General features: G+C 48.0%; 1 protein-coding gene across 7 annotated transcripts in view; it reads left to right on the forward strand.

The window, feature by feature from the left end:
- LOC140425471 (catenin delta-2-like) overlaps positions 1-14,003 on the forward strand; it is a 1,686,689-nt gene that overhangs the window by 1,651,223 nt on the left and 21,463 nt on the right. For 6 of the 7 annotated variants that reach the window (XM_072509780.1, XM_072509779.1, XM_072509781.1 and 3 more), the window contains one exon: positions 8,351-8,482. The exons of the other annotated variant lie outside the window; for it this stretch is intronic. In XM_072509780.1, the coding sequence (XP_072365881.1) occupies positions 8,351-8,482 (132 nt within the window). The remainder of the gene's footprint in view (positions 1-8,350; positions 8,483-14,003) is intronic. 7 annotated transcript variants of the gene reach the window in all.

A 14,003-nucleotide genomic window follows, 5' to 3' on the forward strand; every position in this document is an offset into this window, starting at 1 on the left:
TTTGCTGGCGAGGATCACACAGGCAGCTGTGGGCGGTGTACCTAAACTCACGGTCAAAGCCGGGATTCAGAGATCGGGCACCTTTTTTTAAAGGGCACCCTGATCTCAAAGTGAAATTGAAGACCCCCCTCCCCCATCACCTCCGACATCGGAACATTATAGCCCCCTCCCCCCGCCCACCACAGACATCCTTCCCTCTCTTGCCCCCACCAATTCAGGCATCCCCCCACCAATTCTAATCTGCCCCCATCCCCACATAATGGAAAGCCCCCGATGGAGCTCTCTAGATGTGCCGGCCCTGACCTACCTCTGGCCCTGACCCCATCCCTGAGGTGCCAACCTGGCAGTGGCAAGTTGTCATTGCCAAGCTGGCACTAACAGGGTGCCAGGAGGCACTGCCCAGCCATGTCCCTCATCACTCGGGGGATATACTCATTTCCAAACCCCTGACGTAGTCATCATGACTGAGTTCCGGTTTTGGAAACCAGTCGTGACTCCCACCAGCATGACTTCCCGTGGATAATACTTCTGTGCGCCAGTAGTTATTTGCTTGATCCAACACGTGTACCTCCGGATCCACCTGTGGGATCAAACCCCTGTAGTCCAGTACCGACCCATGCAATCATATCCCAATACCCGAGTGTGGGATCGTACCCCTCCCTCTACCACAGAACCTACCTGTGGGATCATACTCATGGAACCGAGAAGCCTACGCGGGCCTGTATTCTAAGACCTACAGTGGAATCATTCCCCTTTACTCCAGGATCTACCTATGGGATCAGTCCTTGGTAAGAGTTCAGCACGTTCAAAAGAGCAGATAGTGATCTGAAGGAAAATGCTAATGAATTAAAGTCATCTTACTATTTTGTGACTGGATTGTAGATCAATTGAAAAAATGCCCACCTTCTAAAATCTCCATGGCATTAGTTTTAGTCAAGCAGGTTTCTTTAAGTGAAAGGCAGGGGAGTTTGATCAATTTTTACCCTCCCTCGGGGAGTATATCCCCCGAGTGATGAGGGACATGGCTGGGCAGTGCCTCCTGGCACCCTGTTAGTGCCAGCTTGGCAATGACAACTTGCCACTGCCAGGTTGGCACCTCAGGGATGGGGTCAGGGCCAGAGGTAGGTAAAAATTCCATCCAGAGAAACTATATTGAGAGAAACTCAATTTGTAGCTACTACCATCCATCAGTGTCAGATGACCCATGAATCGCTGCTCTGGTATTAAGGAGGGAATGAAGAGCTTCACCTTGTTTCAAAATAGAATCGATTTTTTGCAGGCCATTGACTTGAATACCTATTTGGGTCTTGCAAGACTGATGGGCACCATTATATAATTTCAGTTCAGTCTTCTAAGCCAATGTGACCATTTCTGAATGTAATAGATGTCTATATACTTGAGGCACGATCTTGTGTTTTCATACAACCATCTTCAGCCCCCATAAATGGACATTGACTCCATGACCCGTATATTGTTCCTTATTTATATTCTGTGCTCAAAGAGGTTCATGAAACGAAGGAAGGAACAGACGCCCAAGTTGAAGCAGCCTGCTTCCCCAAATTACAGATACCTTGGGTTCCATTGCCAAACTACTTCTGAAATTTAACAGAAGGACAACGCATAAAAGTTAAATATTGAAAGAAGGAACATTTCATGACCTCAGGATGTGCAAAATCGCTTTACTGCCAATTTACAGAAGTGTTTTTAAAGAGTAATCATTTTTGTAATGCAGGAATCACAAACAACAAGGGGAGTCAGTAATGGGTCAACCACCCGACATAAAAATATCTTTGGATGGAATATCTCGTAAACAAAGCACATTGGAATTTCTTAAGTTCGACCCCCACTTAAAGCTTACTATATCAGCATTTCTCAGCTACGTCATCTCGCAAACAGGCAGCAAACAGAGCCTCTTACTCAAGGAACAATCAGAAATCATTCAGCTTGGCATTATGTCACGCCCACATTTATTGTTTTATGAAATGATGAAACATTTTGCACAAGGCAAATTTTCAGGGTTAATTTTACGGAGACTTCCCCGAGTACCCTGGATTGATCTAAAACAGAAGCAATCTTAGCGAACATTATTTAAATTCTACTGCAGTAACTCATCGGCTGCAATCATGCTTCTAAATGAGCCAGAACATGTAAATGATGACTAGTTGGTTGATATTAAATCTGTGAAATTGACCTGAAATTGTACGTGTCATTGAGAAGAAAGGAAAAGAAAGCTTTGGATAGCGAGTCTTCCCACGATGTTTCTTGTAAAAAACAATCAGTCACAAAGATTTGTCATGACCTTCAAGGTCCTTTTGGGTTTCGATTATTTTTATTATTTTTTTAATAGGTTTTTTCCCAACAAAGTTCTGACCTTCCTTCATCCCTTGAATACATTGGCACTCCTTGCTGCAATATGATGATCTCAAAGACCCTTTCAGTACCATATCCAACAGGAGGTGAATGGAAGGAGTTACCAAGCCCTACAGTGCCAGGGAGCTGGACGGGCTAGTAGATACAAGTGGACATCTGCAGAGGAGACCTCCCCATTCAAGAAGCTCCATGAGCATATAGAATCATAGAATCATCACATTTCTACCGTGCAGAAGGAGGCCATTTGGCCCATTGAATCTTCACTGTCCCTCTGAAAGAACACCCAACCTTGGCCCACTCTCCCACCCTATCCCCGTAATCTCACCTAACCTGTACATCTTTGGACACTAAGGGGCAATTTAGCATGGCCAATCCAGCTAACCTGCACATCTTTGGACACTAAGGGGCAATTTAGCATGGCCAATCCACCTAACATGCACATCTTTGCATAGATATAAAATATATATGTATAATTTTATATATATATATATATATATATATACACCCATACATTTATATATATATACACACCACAGGAATCTAATGTGCCAGGCCAGAATAGAGTGTCTCTTTGAGTCCTACCGATCTTTTTCAATATTAGTCTGTAATCCCAGGGATCAGTGGAAGCAGTGCCCAATGGTAGGAAGCGAACTAGGTAGCCTTTAGTATTTTATTATTTGGAAATGTTAACATATAATGCTACATCGTTTCTCGGCCTTTTGGCTAAGATCGAGTGTGAGGTCAGGTGTAATGCCCAGACCTGGTATGTCTCTCTTGTGGGGCCATGAATTGGACTCAATTTGAATTGGTTTTTGGAGCAGGCAAGGAGCTGGGATCGGGGTGTGCCCCTGTCCACACTGCGCTTTGGCTTTGTAACTCTGAAAAAGGAATTGAAATAACATGTAGGGCTGGATTCTCCGTTTCAGCGGCTAAGTGCTGGTGCCAGCGGAGCATGTGTGGTCTTTTAAGACCAAAAAATCAGTGTGAAACCCTCACCGATTCTGGGACCGGAGAGGGGCTAGCACCAGCGCTGAGAGAAACCCCCACCTCCCGCGCTGAAAACGGCCAGAGAATCACCAAGTCCAGAGCCGCGCATGCACATGGCTGACAATCGGCGTCGGAGCCCATTCTCCACCCTCTCGCCAAACACGATTTCGGCGTCGGGCAATGGAGAATCCCGCCCATAATGTTCCTGTGCTCACTAAGCGATCTCTCAAATACATAATACTATTGAGTAACAGTGAACAGTTACTCCCATCTCCCAAACCCCCGGACTGGCTCAGCATTAGGCTGGCGGGAATCACAACTGGTCTCCACCACCGGAGACAAGGCATGATGACCGTGCCAGGTGGCTTTGAGGCCATTTGAGCCTCCAGGTGGTTGGGGACATAGCAGGGCAGTGCCCTCGTACTGCCCCCTGGCATCTTGGCACCATGACAGCCTGGCACTACCAGGGCACCAGCTGCAGTGCCATGTTGGCAATGCTGAGGGGCAAGGCCTGGAAAGGGACAGGAACTAAAAGAGGTATGCATGAGGGGGGTATATGAAGAGGGGCATTTGGCGATCCCCAAAGCAGGGTGTTGCTCACCGGGGGGGCAGGGGGTGGGGGGGGTGGGGAATGGTTTCTGGTACAAGAGATCGGGGGGGGGGGGGGGGGTTCCTGCTGTCGGCATAAAGGGGGGATGTCTGAAGTGAAAATGATTGAGCGGAGGCTCATTAGAAAGTTAACCCTTCTGTCTGATGCTTTATATTTGAGAGGTTGTCGCCATTTGAAGTGTACTTGCCTTTCGAGGAAACTTCTGACACTTGGTAAGAGTTGCTTTAAACGCTTTTGTCTGAGGCAGTTGATGTTAGGGAAGGGGAAGGGAAAACAAAGTGACTTTTCACTCTATTGCCTGGACTGCTTTCAGCTTTTAGGCAGGGTGATTGATGGGGATCTCTCATATGGGTGTCTCTGATGGAGGTTCTGATGGGGGGTCTCTGATGGGGGGTTCTCATTAGGAAGGGGTCACCGTCAGGCGTGCGTACTGTGGAAGGGTGACCCATTATTCCCGTGATGGGGGGAAGACACCCCTACCTTTCAGCGGGGGGGGGGGGGGATTTGCATTGTGGTGGGAGGGGGGCCTTTCAATGGGCTTTGGGGTGCACCTCAGTTACACATTGACCCCCTTGACCCACCTCGGGATCCACCGTGTCAGGGCCATACTTGGGACAACTTGCACCAAAGCCAGCCCATAGGATTTCCTGTAGAGAAGTTGGTACAAAACAGGGCTGGCGGGTGGGATGGAGTGGGGCGGGGGTGGAGACTCGGGCATCCAGCTCGTTAGTCGAATGGAAATGGATGCAAATCAGTGATTTTCATCCTCCCACCAACGTGGAGCGGGTAACGCACTGAGGCCGTCAGCGGGAGATCGGAGCATTGCAACTGGGTGCCAGACCCTGTTTTCCCTCAATGCTCCATTCTCCGCCCAATCAGGAATCCCGATACCAGTGTCAGGCAATGAGAAATCCACCCCATGGTATTGGCCAAAGTACTAGGTAGAACTCAATGCCCTTCTCCAAGTACTCCCATGAGACCATTTGCTTCCCACTGAGAGAGCAGGCGGGATCTCTGCGTCACATGTCATCTGAAAGAATCCAGCAGCATTGCACTCCGTCAGTGACGGGAGCAGAAAATCTCACTAGCAGTCCCAAATCGCTTCTCACGTGGACATAAACGTGTGGCGGGAGTGTCCCCTCCCCCATCAACGACAGGGCGAATTTCCCAACGTCAGGAAGATTGTTTCAATACATTCTCCTCTCATTATTAGGCCTTTACACCTGAATCGTTCACCTGTAAGAAAGTCCATTCACATCAGGGACAAACTGGCGGGAAACTTGACTCAGGTGAATACATCGCTCAGGGAGTGCCCAGGCACTACCCAGGCACTGCCCCCTGCCACTGCCAAGGGGAGTGCTGGGGGGAGGTGGGATGTTCCTGGTGAACTCTTGTGTGCTGGGGCAGCCTTGAAAAATGGTGCCCTGATCGTCGAGAGATTAAGTTGCTGATTGAGCCCGCCCTGCTACCGTTGTGTTGTGGAACCACCCCTTTAAGTTCTTCACACTGAGTCTGGGACGATATGGCGGAGGAAGGAGCTTTTGCTGTCGCTGGCTACAATGCCCTTTCCCTGCCCGCTATCAGCCTTTGCCAATTTCTGGCAAAATTCCGTCCAGAGCAAGAATTTAATACCCAAAAATATGTTTGAGTTGCAGTCCGAATATCATTCATAAATTACTGCATAGCCCCTGAAGTAATTTGCAATGTCACTTAAATGTCTTAACATTGCCCTTGATCTGTACCCATGGCCATCTGTCACTCTGCATACAAAACCATGCTCAAGTTATTCCATATAGATAGTAAAGAGGAAAATAACATTTGACAGCACCCATGATTTAGTAATGCAGAATATTTTTTTGTAGGATGCAAGATGACACATTCATATTTCAGAGTGGGAATGTTATCCTTTAAAGGGTTAAAACATTTGAATCATTTTGTAGCTCCAGATGCCATTCTTCAGGCTACAAGAAACACAATCATTGTATTTTCAAAACAAAAATGACTCAAATAAAACCTGTCAGTCAGAATGTGTCCCGACACTCTCCTTTTGATTAAATGCGCAGCTGGGAAACCAATTCACCAGTGCAGTTTTTTTTAAAATCACCTGACACATATACGACTCTGAGCAAGGACTCAGCACAGGGCAACGTATGGTGTTGGAACAGGCTACATACCAGCTTCAATTGTAGAGCAGTGGGATGTTAAATAGTCCGGTTCATTGGCAGTCTCCTGGGCACGGTTGGCAGCGCTGTTCTCTTCCGATGATTAGGGATTGTACACTTGGTAGGTAGGTGGCTAAATGAAAGCCAAGGAGAACACTTATTGACTTGGCATGTATTTGGCTTCCTATCGAAATCCCAGATGCAGCCCAGTCAGGTTTCTCGTCCCCCAGTGGCCTTGCAATGAAATTGGCAGTTGTCAAGAAGAGATTTTCTGTCAAAGATTTGCCAAGGGAGCAAACCAGTGATGATTTTTAATGGAGGTAGCTGGGGAATGGAAGCATGACATCTCATACTTTTAAGAGAGGAAATCTGCGCTGCTAACCGGGTTGCACAATTGGAATACTCTGAACAGGCTGCATGCCAGGAGAATCCTGTAAGAGATAACTTTGTTCTTCAAACATTAACCCTTGTCACAAAAACAGTCCACCGAATTTTTTGTTCTTACCTTGTAAACACATTCCATTCTCAGCAAGCAGAGATAGATAGAGCAAGGATTGATGCTTTAACATTTGAAAGGATAACGTTTCCTTTTGCACAAAATTAGGGTCCAATTCTCAAGGTGCCAAATTCAGTGCAGCAAGAATTTGTAGACGGGCTCTTTACACTCAAACTTCAGCCAATTATTTCCTAAGCGGCATGGGATAGAAAAGACAGTTCAGTTCCTCATTTGTGCAAAAGGAATAATTATCCTTTCAAATGTTAAAGCATCAATCTTGTTCTATCTTTCTCTGCTTGCAGAGAAGTTCTAAAAAAATGTGTGAACAAGGTACAAACTAAAAACTCGGTGGACTGGTTTTGTGATAAGGGTTAATGGGCGGGTTCCGCTCACCCATTTCGAACAGATACTCCTGAGATTTCCTATTCTGCTCGGTCTGTTGTTAAAATATCTAACAGTTCAAAAGACTGTTTGAGGTTTTTTTTTAAACTCTTCACTGAGGTGGAACAGTTTTCTCCGGTGTATCGCTTTCTGCTGATGTTTTTCTGTGAAACAGTGGTAGCACTCTCATCTTTAAGTCAGGAGATGGGGTCTCAGGCTCCACTCCGGGAATTTGACACAATGCCTACCCTGACACTCCAGTGCAGTGCTGAGGGAGTACTGCACTGTTGGAGGTGCGACCTTTCCGATGAGATTTTAAACCGAAGCCTCGTCTGTCTCCCATATGCAAAAGAGCAACAGTGCTATTTCAAACAAAAACAGGGAGGTGTTGCCCGGTTTCCTGGCCATTAGGTATCCGTCAACCAACATCACTAACAAAGGTGGCACGGCGGCGCAGCGGTTAGCACTGCTTCCTCACCGCGCCGAGGACCCGGATTCCATCCCGGCCCTGGGTCGCTACCCATGTGGAATTTACACCTTCTCCCCGTGCCTGCGAGGGTCTCAACCCCACAACCCAAAGATGTGCAGGGTAGGTGGATCGGCCACGTTAAATTGTCCCTTAACTGGAATTTGTTTTTCAAAATCACTAAAACAGATTATTTGATCATTATCACATTGTTGCTTGCTGAACAGTGACTTCAGTTCAGAAGAACCTCATTGGCTAAAAAGTGGATTGGGGCATCTTGAGGTTATGAAAGGCGTAAAATCAATCCACGTTTATCATGAAGATGCTTTTCCCACGGCAGCAGTTTTATTCATTCATTTACAAGGAAGAATTGGATTAAAATCCTGATAATGAACTGACCACACTCTAAAGCTAGCTCATTAGGCCATAAGTCAAAGAAGATCCTGGCTCCATGCTTCGCCACAATCATTGCATTGGCCCCTTTATTCGAACTTTGCCCAATATCTTTAATGGGCCCGAAAATATCATTGTCACTAAGTGATTCTTCCTTCTGAGTCAGGAGATTGTGAGTTCAGATCCCACTTAAGGGACGTGAACACACAATTCAAATTTCTATCCCAATGATTTTCTTTTCTGTTGTCTTCACTGGATTAGATAATGGGCTGGGGTTCAAAACTAGCTGCCGATTCGCTATTGCCTGATCTGTGCTCGCAGTCGAAGGTGAATCTCTGCCCCAAGCCGTGCCTCAGTCCTAAAAGGATTTCTTTCAGCCAGCAGAACCGAGGGAACACTCTGCCAGCGTCAGGAGGCACCGACCTCTTGCTTGTCCAAGGATGCAGGAGATGTATTGGAATAACGTAGTGCTCCCTTTTTTCCAGCGAGTGCCCCAGCCTCTCCACGAGAGATGATCAACTTAAAAGAAAGGAAGTCGGACTATGACACAACCGGGACCAACTCTGGCTACCATGGGAGTAAAGGAGAGCACATCTCTAGAAAAGATACTCTCCCAGGTGAGCAAACTGGAAGCGGCATCAGTAAATAAAAAAGACCCCGGAGGGGAATATTCTGCAGCGTTTTCAAGGGGGTGAAAGGTTATCAGGGTTAGGCAGGAATGCGGGGTCCAAGTTACAAACAGATCACCCATGATCTTACTGAATGGCAGAGCGGGCTCGAGGGGCTGAATGGCCTACTCCCCTCCCCTAATTTGTATGTTTGTATGTTTTCAATCCTCTCTCCTCTAGCCACTTGCTGTAGTTGGCGGTTCGTTCATGGGAATAGTTCCACTGAAAGACCCTCCTGCCTGTTCAGTTCTTTGCCCAAGTGGTCATTCATAAGTGAACCAGGGTGGCCTTACAAGGTTAGGAAAGGGCGTCACTACTGAGCTGAATCCCTTCCTCAGCGGACAGCCATGGATTCGCCATTTACAGCGGGACCGATCATTTAATTATCTTGAATAAGGAGCTCTGGCTCCGAACACTCCTCTTCCTAGCCCAGGCCAATTATGGGCAACATTTAATGCCCATCACCCCCCTCAGATGCGTTTAGAGGCAGTACGGTGGGGGGCTTTGTTTGATAAGGTGGGAGGGTGTGGTTGGAAATCTCACCACCTTCCTGTGTCGCTCCAATTAAGTCCTGAGTAGGAAGGTGAAAGGCACCGTTATTTCCAACCAACACCCTCCAACCTTACAAATCTCTCTTTCCCCCCCCCCCCCCCCCACTGCCTCCAACTTCAACCAGCAGCGAACTTCAACTTCAACCAGCAGCGAACGGAGATGCCGCAGTTTTGGTGCCAGACGTTGGGCCCCTTGCTGCCCTCATTAAATTGCACCTAAAGTGTCTCACTATAATTCCACCTGAAATTAACTAATTTTTCAGTGCACAGCTGCAGTACTGAGGACTTCACTGGACTGCTGTACATCTGGATGATCCAGCAGGGGGGGGGGGGCAGAATCTGGTCGCACTCTCAATAGCATGTGACATGGAACGTGGGATTACTATCTTCCTGTGTAGGATTAATAACAAATCTGTAATGAAGTGCATGTGCAGCATGATTGTTAACTCTTTCACTTGTGTTTATATTGTGCCCTTAATGTATTAAAACATCCAATGCTACCCACAAGTAATCAGACAAAATTTGACATCAAGTCACATAATGCAGCATGAGGACAGGCAAGAGGTGGGTTTTAAGAGCATCTTAAATGAGAAGAGCAAAACAGAGAACTTTACGGAGGGACTTGCGATCTTAAAGCCTGGACAACTGCCAGTGGCAGGGTGAAGGAAGCGGGAAATGCCTTAGAGGATAGAATTGGAGGAAAGCTTTATAAATTTATAAATCTTTGGTCAATGGTAATATCCAATCTCAGAGTCTGAACATTACAAACAAGCGAGTTGTAATATAAATTACAAGCTGATACTTTAATCAGCAGACATTCATATATTAATGTTCTGTCTTTGTCACTGTCTAAGATCATCTGATACTGAAACCCTCGTCCATGCCTTTGTTACATGTGGAGTCAACTATTCCCATACTCTCTCGGCTTGCCACCGGCCTTCCGCACTCTACAAACTTCAGCTTATTCAAATCTCTGCTGTGCACATCGCAGCCCGCACCGCGTCCTATGCCCCTATTTCTCCTGTGCCTGCTGACCCACATTGACTTCTGGGTTGGCAGCACCTCAATTTTGAAACACTCTGCCTTGTTTTCAAATTCCTCCGTGGTTTTGCCCCTCCCTATCTCTGTAAGGTCCTCTGGCCCACAATGCACTGGAAGTGTGCCTTCAGCTACCTGTGGAATTCCCTCCCTAACCCTTTATCCCTCTCTCTTCCTTAAACAAGTTCCTCAAAACTACTTTGCTGACCTACCTTTTAGCCTGACCTAATATCTCCTTGTGTGGCTTGGTGTCCAATTTTGTTTGATTATGTTCAGGTGAAGCACACTGGGACATTAAGGTACATTAAAGGTGCTATATGAATGTAGTTTGTTGTTTACCCTGCTCTCTGACATTCCTGACACAAAAGAACTCAGATATAAAGATCAAATCCACTCAACTCCTGTCACCACATATTTACACCTTCAGATTGAAATTGCTGCGTAAACATTGCAATTGAGACCAGCGGCATCAGCAGAAGTGGCAATATTTGCATCACATTGTTCTGCAATGCTGGGGAAATTCAGTAGGAGCAGCACGTCATGTGTTTGGATTTCCCGTTGTAGTCTCCTTAAGTCATTTGCATTGGACATTCCACAGTTGTGTAGGACTTGGAATTTTTCTCATGGGGTGAGATCCAGTGCCCTCACAAAGTAGGGTGTCTATGGACACAGAGCAGCCCAAACGTCCCCACGCGATCACACGCAAATCAGACCTTTTTATATTTTTAATAAATTTAGAGTACCCAATTCATTTTTTTTCCCAATTTAGCGTGGCCAAGACACCTACCCTGCACATCTTTGGGTTGTGGGGGTGAAACCCACACAGACATGGGGAGAATATGCAAACTCCACAACGACAGTAACCCGGGGCCGGGATCGAACCCGGGTCCTCGGCGCGGTGATGTAGCAGTGCTAACCACTGAGCCGCCGTGCCGATGAATTGAGCTCTTTAAACCATCTCGCAGGCGCAGCACACAAATTAATTTAAAGGGGTCACTTAATCCTCCCGCACACACTGGAAAGAAATTGGCGGAGACATTGGCGGTACCACCATTATATAAAATGCAAAGTAAATTCTGAGACGTTGTAAAGCTTGTGGAGAAAATGTGCAAATACCCTGACATTCAGAATGATTTTGCTTCCCATTCCTGCCCCTTCCATTTAACTAATGGACAGCCGGCTTCTTGCCCTTCAGTACAATTAAAAGAAGAGTAAATAGTTTGCCCCTGTTTCTTCTTAACATTTATCTAAAATATCTGCTTATTTATCTCATTGCTGTTTGTGGGACCTTGCTGTGTGGTAATTATCTGCCGTATTTCCTACATTACCACAGTGACTGCACTTCAAAAGTAGCCAATTAACACCATTGTGGATGCAATTTCCTGTATAAGTCCGTCTAGCTTTTCATTGGTGGTGCAGCAAGTGAAATGGCAGCACGAGAGTGGCAAAAGTCAGCTTTGCACTACAGGCAATTCTTGATTTTGTGATCGTAGCCCGGTAGCCATTTCAAATTGCCAAGTATGATTCAGGAAGATGTCCGCTCAGTAGGGATTCTCCCCTACCTGGCGGGGCAGGGGGTCGCGATGCCGAGGAGTGGCGTGAACCACTCCGGCATCGGGCCGCCCCAAAGGTGCGGAATCCTCCTCACCTTCAGGGGCTAGGCCGGCGCCGGAGTGGTTTGCGCCACAACGGCCGGTGGGGAAGGGGCTTGGCGCCACGCCAACCGGCGCTGAAGGGCATCCGCCGGTCGGCGCGAGTTGGCGCATGCGTGGGAGCGCCAGCATGTGTTGCCGTCATACCAGCGCATGCACAGAGGGGGTTCGTCTCCGCCCCGGCCATCACGGAGGACCACAGCGGCCGATGCGGAACAGTAGAGCGCCCCCACGGCACAGGCCCGCCCGCGGATTGGTGGGCCCCGATCGCGGGGCAGGTCACTGTGGGGGCATTCCCCCGGGGCCAGATCCCCCAGCGCCCCCCCCCCCCCCGAGGACCCCGGAGACCGCTCGCACAGCCAAGTCCCGCCGGCAAATACCTGGTGTAATATACGCCAGCGGGACTGGCCGAAAACGGGCGGCCACATGGCCCATTGCGGGCCGGAGAATCGCCTGGGGTGCCGCTGCCAGCAGCCGCCGACCGGCGCGCCGTGATTCCCGCCCCCGCCAAATCACCGGTGCCGGAGAATTCGGCAGCCGGCGGGGATGGGATTCACGCCGCCTCCCGCCGATTCTCCGACCCAGCGGGGAGTCGGACAATCCCGCCCGAGATTTGTAGCAGACGTTTGTCAGGATGCACTATTAAAGAAAGACCATCAGGGATTTACAAAGCTGCTTACAGCCAATGCAATACAATTGAAGTAATAAGTGTTGCAGCTAATTTGCACACAGAAAGCTCTCTCAAACAGCAATATGGTTATGACTAGATAATTCTCTTTAGCAATGTTGGTTGAGTAGTAAACATAAACCGGGCGAGAACTCCCCGGCTCATCTTCAAAATAATCCTATGGGACATTTTTCTCCTTCATGGAATGTGAGTGTTGGACCATCAATTCACAGCAAGACGATGAGAACGAGAGAACAGAGGCTTTATTAACCGAGAACTTGCCTGCCTGTGAGTTCAGTAACAATGAGTGCCGCCCACAGGTGGCCAGGCCTATATACAGCCCCGGGGGGGGGGGGGGGAGGGGGGCGGAGCCAGGGGCGGAGCCCACCGGGGCTCCTGTACAATACATGGTGGTACATCGTACTACTATTTCCTGGTCATAGGCCACAGTACTATACAGACAGAGTTGATCGTATTACCATTTCCTGGCCATAGGCCACAGTACCAAACAGACAGTTTATACTATGGTGAATACATTCACCACAGTGAGCACCCCTGGCAAGGCCAGCATTTATTGCCTATCCCAAAATAACCCTAAGCCAGCAGTGGTGAGCTACCTTCTTGAACTAATTCAGCTCTGTGGTGTAGGTACACCTACAGCACTGTTAGGATGGAAGTTATTGGACTTTGATAGTGACAGTGAAGGAGCGGCAGTGCAGTTCCAAGTCTAGGTGGTGTGTAGCTTGGAGGGGAACTTGTAGATGTCAGTGCTTCCATGCATCTGCTGCCTTTGTCCTTCTAGGTTTGAGAGGTAACAGGTTTGGTAGGTGTTGTCGAAGGAGCCTTTTTGAGTTGTTGCAGTGCATCTTGTAGATGGCGCGCAGTGCATCTTGTAGATGGCGCACACTGCTGCCACGGTGCATCGGAGGGTGTGAATGTATTAGGTGGCAAATGGGTGCCAATCAAGTAGGCCGCTTTGGCCTGGACAGTGCCAAGCTTCTTGAGTATTGTTGGAGCTGCACTCATCCAGACAAGCGGAGAGTATTCCATCACAATCCTGACTTGTGCTTTGTAGATGGTGGGCAGGCTTTGGGGAGTCAGGAGTTGAGTTACCCGCTGCAGAATTTCCAGCCTCTCACCTGCTTTTGAAGCCACAGTATGTCTACTGTTCAGTTAAGCTTCTGGTGAGTGAGAACCCCTGGATACTGATGGTGGGGTATTCAGTGATTGTAATACTGGGAGCGATTCTCCCAAGAAATTTCTAAGTTAATTTGTGGTGGGGGTTTTAGGGAGTTTCCCGCCAGCTCTGCTGGCGAGTTCCCCACTGCTATTCAATGGCACTTAGTCACTTGTTTGGGCTCTGGGGAGTTCTCATCGGTTTAGCCCACACTTAGAATTTTTTTAGTGCTGGGGAATTCAGAGATCAAGAAGACATTTTAAAAGGGTGCCCCAATCTCTAAGTGAGCTGGTGGGTCCCCCACACCCCACACCCACGGGTAATGTCATCCCCCCACACACATGGACACTACCACACACACCCCAAGTGAGGACACCTCGCTATG

This window comes from Scyliorhinus torazame, chromosome 6, assembly GCF_047496885.1.
Source record: "Scyliorhinus torazame isolate Kashiwa2021f chromosome 6, sScyTor2.1, whole genome shotgun sequence".
Lineage (NCBI taxonomy): Eukaryota > Metazoa > Chordata > Chondrichthyes > Carcharhiniformes > Scyliorhinidae > Scyliorhinus > Scyliorhinus torazame.